This window comes from Setaria italica, chromosome III (assembly GCF_000263155.2).
Source record: "Setaria italica strain Yugu1 chromosome III, Setaria_italica_v2.0, whole genome shotgun sequence".
In the NCBI taxonomy this organism is placed as follows: Eukaryota; Viridiplantae; Streptophyta; class Magnoliopsida; order Poales; family Poaceae; genus Setaria; species Setaria italica.
The window spans coordinates 4508065-4512317 of record NC_028452.1 but is presented as its reverse complement, the minus strand read 5'-3'; the positions used below and the strand labels follow the sequence as shown (position 1 = coordinate 4512317).

The 4253-nt window shown below is 42.0% G+C and overlaps 1 protein-coding gene across 1 annotated transcript in view; it reads right to left on the bottom strand.

The window, feature by feature from the left end:
- LOC101760501 (methionine S-methyltransferase) overlaps positions 1-2177 on the bottom strand; it is a 12127-nt gene extending 9950 nt beyond the window's left edge. The window contains exon 1 of the mRNA XM_004960523.4: positions 1787-2177. Within this exon, the coding sequence (XP_004960580.1) occupies positions 1787-2084 (298 nt within the window). The 5' untranslated portion in view covers positions 2085-2177. The remainder of the gene's footprint in view (positions 1-1786) is intronic.
- Between the last annotated feature and the right edge of the window lie 2076 nt (positions 2178-4253).

Here is a 4253-nt window from a genome sequence, read left to right as displayed (position 1 = left end):
TGACAGGATCAGGACGCACTAGCGAAGATTACCAGCTAGTCAAGGCATAGCTAAGTCCGTATCCAAGTAGCTATAGGGTTTGTCAAGTCATTCTATCCCAAGGTGGACCTTTCTCCAATGGCAGAGGGTGTTGCTGCGGATTGCTCGGATGAAAACATGGGTCGAAGTGGGTCGGGTGACCCACTTCGACCCCAGAACCAAACACACGGTTAAGTATTGATCTTGATGGATCCTATTCAGGTGCGGAGCTTCCAATATATGCTTTTAATCAGCCTTGTGTGGCAAAAGCAACGGTAACCTAATAGAACTAAATGGAGGACCAGTTACAGTTAGTATGTTGTTTGTAGGGACGAGGTTGCGTTGAAGGCCCTGTCCCAACCGGTGATTCACAACTGAAAGCCACTTTGCGATCGAGGTTCATTCATATCTTGCTTGGTTGTCTGGGTTTCCTTTCACTACAAGGTTCAGCACTTTTCCTGCTGAGAGTTTGCGTTGAGTGGCTGAGGGGGATTATATTGATTTGCTTATTATATTTCTGTACTAGTAGTCGAGAACGTGTGGGTTTTATGGAACTAATCTCCGAGAGTACAGATGATTTCCAGAGAACGAATCACCGACTGACATTTGCGGACCAAAGAGGATACAACAACAGGTCACCGTCGGCCACTCAACACAAACTCTCGGCAGAAGTGCTGAATCTTGTAGTGTTTCCTCTAACAGCAACAGCATCGACGGTGACAAGGAGAAGCACGGATTGGCCATTGGTTAGTTGTGGATTGGATTTAATTGTATATTTTTTTTTTTGGTTTTCTTTCGAGTAGGGAGTAAAACCTTTTGCGTAAACTGTTCATCGATCAACCTGTCGTGATCAAAGAAAATTAAGCGTCGTAACGTACAGACGCCGAAGCAGAGCAAAAGAACGAAAACGTAAATGCAATATGCCAAGTCAAGAGAAACACTAGAAATTGGTGATTCTAATGATGAGCCATGAGCTGTGCAGTAGTTGAAGTAGAATCGAGCCGGTAGTTAACTTTGACAGATCCGAACGACCGGTGAAAGGTTCGTAGGTGTGATACATGTGTTGTGCATAGAACAATTATAGATGCAGCTATATGTAGATCGACCGACTGTCTCTGTCGTCGTAGACAGCATTCTTTCTTTCCCTCTAGCTCGCTTGCTAGTAGTGTTTCTTGCTGATTTTGATTGATTGTTTTTATGCATGCAGGGAAACGGTACTTGAGTTGTGTGTTAAATTCATTAACTAAAGCAACTAGTAATAAACTTCCGATGTATCCTACTGGTGCCATGCAAGATTTGTTTACTTTTGATGACATTGACATTTGACAGCGTAGTTTGTGTCTGTCCTCTTCATAAAGAAATACAATTAAGCAGCTTTAAATTACTAGCTTATATGCACGGAAAAATGGAACGTGTGCGTGTGCTCATCGTCCTTTCAGTCTCTGTAGACCTTGCAGTTGACTCTGGCTCCTGGCTCAAAAAAGCTTGAGGATATTCGGCAGATCTTACAGAGTGTGATTTCAGATCTAACCAAACCACGATTTATAACGTTAAAGTGATTCTTACGAGCTGTGTCGTCATCCATCGATCTCCTTTTAAAAATTATTATATTCTAGAAAAATCATTAGCTAGCTCTCCTTTTGAGTACCAAGTTGCAAATGGTCGGTCGGCAGAGCGCGCGCTGATTGGCTCACGACAATGATAGATGGCCGTGCACTGGCAGCTAGTGAATGAATGATCGGTGGATGAGATGGGCATGGATCGATACCTGGAGACGACGACGCGGAGAGGAAGGGGTTGCCGTGCAGGAACAGCTCCTGGATGCGGAAGCCGAACCGCCGGAAGAAGCCTCCGCTGTCGTCGTCGTCCGACGACGACTGCTGCCGGCGGCGGAGCTCGGCGAGGAAGACGCGCGCCTGGCGCCTGGTGGCGGGGTCGTGGAGGCGCGCGAGCAGGGCCCTGAGCTCGCCGTAGGCGGCGTCGCCGGAGGGCGCGCACCGCTCCAGGAAGGCCTCCACGGCGGCCTTGACGGCGCCGGCGTCCTCCTCCAAGCCCACGCTGCCCATGATGTGGTCAGAGAGGGATGATCGTGGTAAGGTACGGTGCCTGCGTTGCGTTGGAGAGGCAGCCTGCGCTCGGCTTGGGCCTTGGGCTGCTGCCTCGATTTATATGGCTTGGCATCCACGCCACCCATGGCGACTTGTATTATGTAAAATATATACATGGACATGCTTTTTCTAATTTTCTGTCACTGTTTAGCCCTCTATTTTCATCCATCAGTTGATGATGTAGATATCTCCGGTTATATATACACTCTCGCTATAGAAAATGTAACGAACTTTTTTTATACAAGCGACCGGTGACCATAACCAAGAGCCATCTTATCTTCTTCCATGGTACAAAACCTTATATATCTCATTGGAATTCTCTTAAACTTTGACAATGCTTCCTGCCTTTGTCTATGTAGAGATTCCTACTTGTTTGCAGGTAGCTTACACATATACTACCTCCGTATCCAAATATTTATCGCTGTTGATTTTTTATCACGATGTTTGATCATTCGTCTTATTCAAAAAATTACGTAAGTATCATTTATTTTGATTGTTGCTTACTTTACAATTATAGGTATTTTAAGTACAATTTATCTTTTTGTACATTTGTAATTAATTTTTGATAAGACGAATGGTCAAACATTGAAAGAAAAAAGTCAACAGCGACAAATATTTTGATTCGAAGGGAGTATTTCTTTGTCGCCAAGGGTGCCGATGCATTCATTACACATAATCCCTCCACCATTTCATAGTATTTATTTGGTTTGTATACCTAGATGACGTAATACTTTATATTATAATAGAATTTAAGTATGTCAAATCTACATTCATTTGATAGATCAAGAATGAACTATTTTCATAGAAATATTATACATATATAGTGCCCATGAAACGCAGTATAATTGGGGTGTGTGTATACACGTACTTTTGTTATACCAGCATGCATGCAAATAGGGCCGCGGCCAGCCGATATATCATTTGAATTTTGAGCATCTCCTCACATGTACGCACGTGATTGTTAGTTTCCCTCCACCGGAGTACTAGACTATAATACGCGTGCCTCTCATAGCAATACAAGCCAAAACATTACTGGCCGGGACACTTGTCGCAACCTGGTCCAGCTAATTCGCAGGCCTGCGTGTCTCTTTAATTATTTAACTACCGGCACATCAATTTTGTGTAAAACATGCTAAATGTGCCGACACGTACCTTTTCTTCTTCAATAATGTCCACTCCAATAATATTCCTTAGCGTGCGCGCATTGTATCCAAGCTAATATATTGTTGCTACAGTATTTCTCCCCTTTTACGAGACCAGGGTATGTTTGGATGGACTAACACTAAAGTTCAGCCTGACTAAGGTTTAGACGTCTAAACTTTAGTTGGCTAAAATTAGTCCAGTCATGTTTGGAGCCGGTGCTAATTTTTAGCTTATTTATTGATAGAAGTCCATATAGTGGGAGGATATTTTTGTCTTTTACTATTCTTGTTGGAGGACTAATGAAGTAAACTTTATTAGTTGAGAGGTTGCCTAATTTTTGCCCATCTTTAACCTCCCTTGTTTGGATCATCGGGGGTTAATTTTTAGCTAACTAAAATTTAGCCCTAGATCCAAATAGGGTCCAGTGTTCATTCGTGATAATTAATTAATGTTTTTTCTGCAAGCATCTTCTACTCATATAATCCTATTTTAGCATGTTCCAGGTTCATTAATTTGTCTGTATATTAACAAAGAAAAACTAAGCTTAGGAAGTCGTGCGGTTCAATGAATCTACACTCTCATTGTAGGTTATTTTGGATTTTTCGGTCAAAACGATCTACAGTTTATTTGAAATGGGGAGTAGTTAATAACTTAATATGTGTATATACCCTACCCAGGCGAATTGGACTTGTAAAAATTCTTGTGGAAAGTTTGATGTGATGTGCCGACATGGATGGGAAAGGCACGATGCACGAACGTTCTGTGGTCGTGGGCAATAAATCCATGGAAAGCAAAAGAAGGGCAAGACTTCCCGATGCAAGGTTTCTTGTGTTATTAAAACTGGCGTGTCATTTTTTTAATGAAATAAAACTATCATGTACAATTTCATAAATAATATGCAGCAATTTATTTTTACATAGATTTATGATCAATTGTGTCATGATGAAACTATAATATCCTCAATGCAAGTTTCATTAGGTTTCA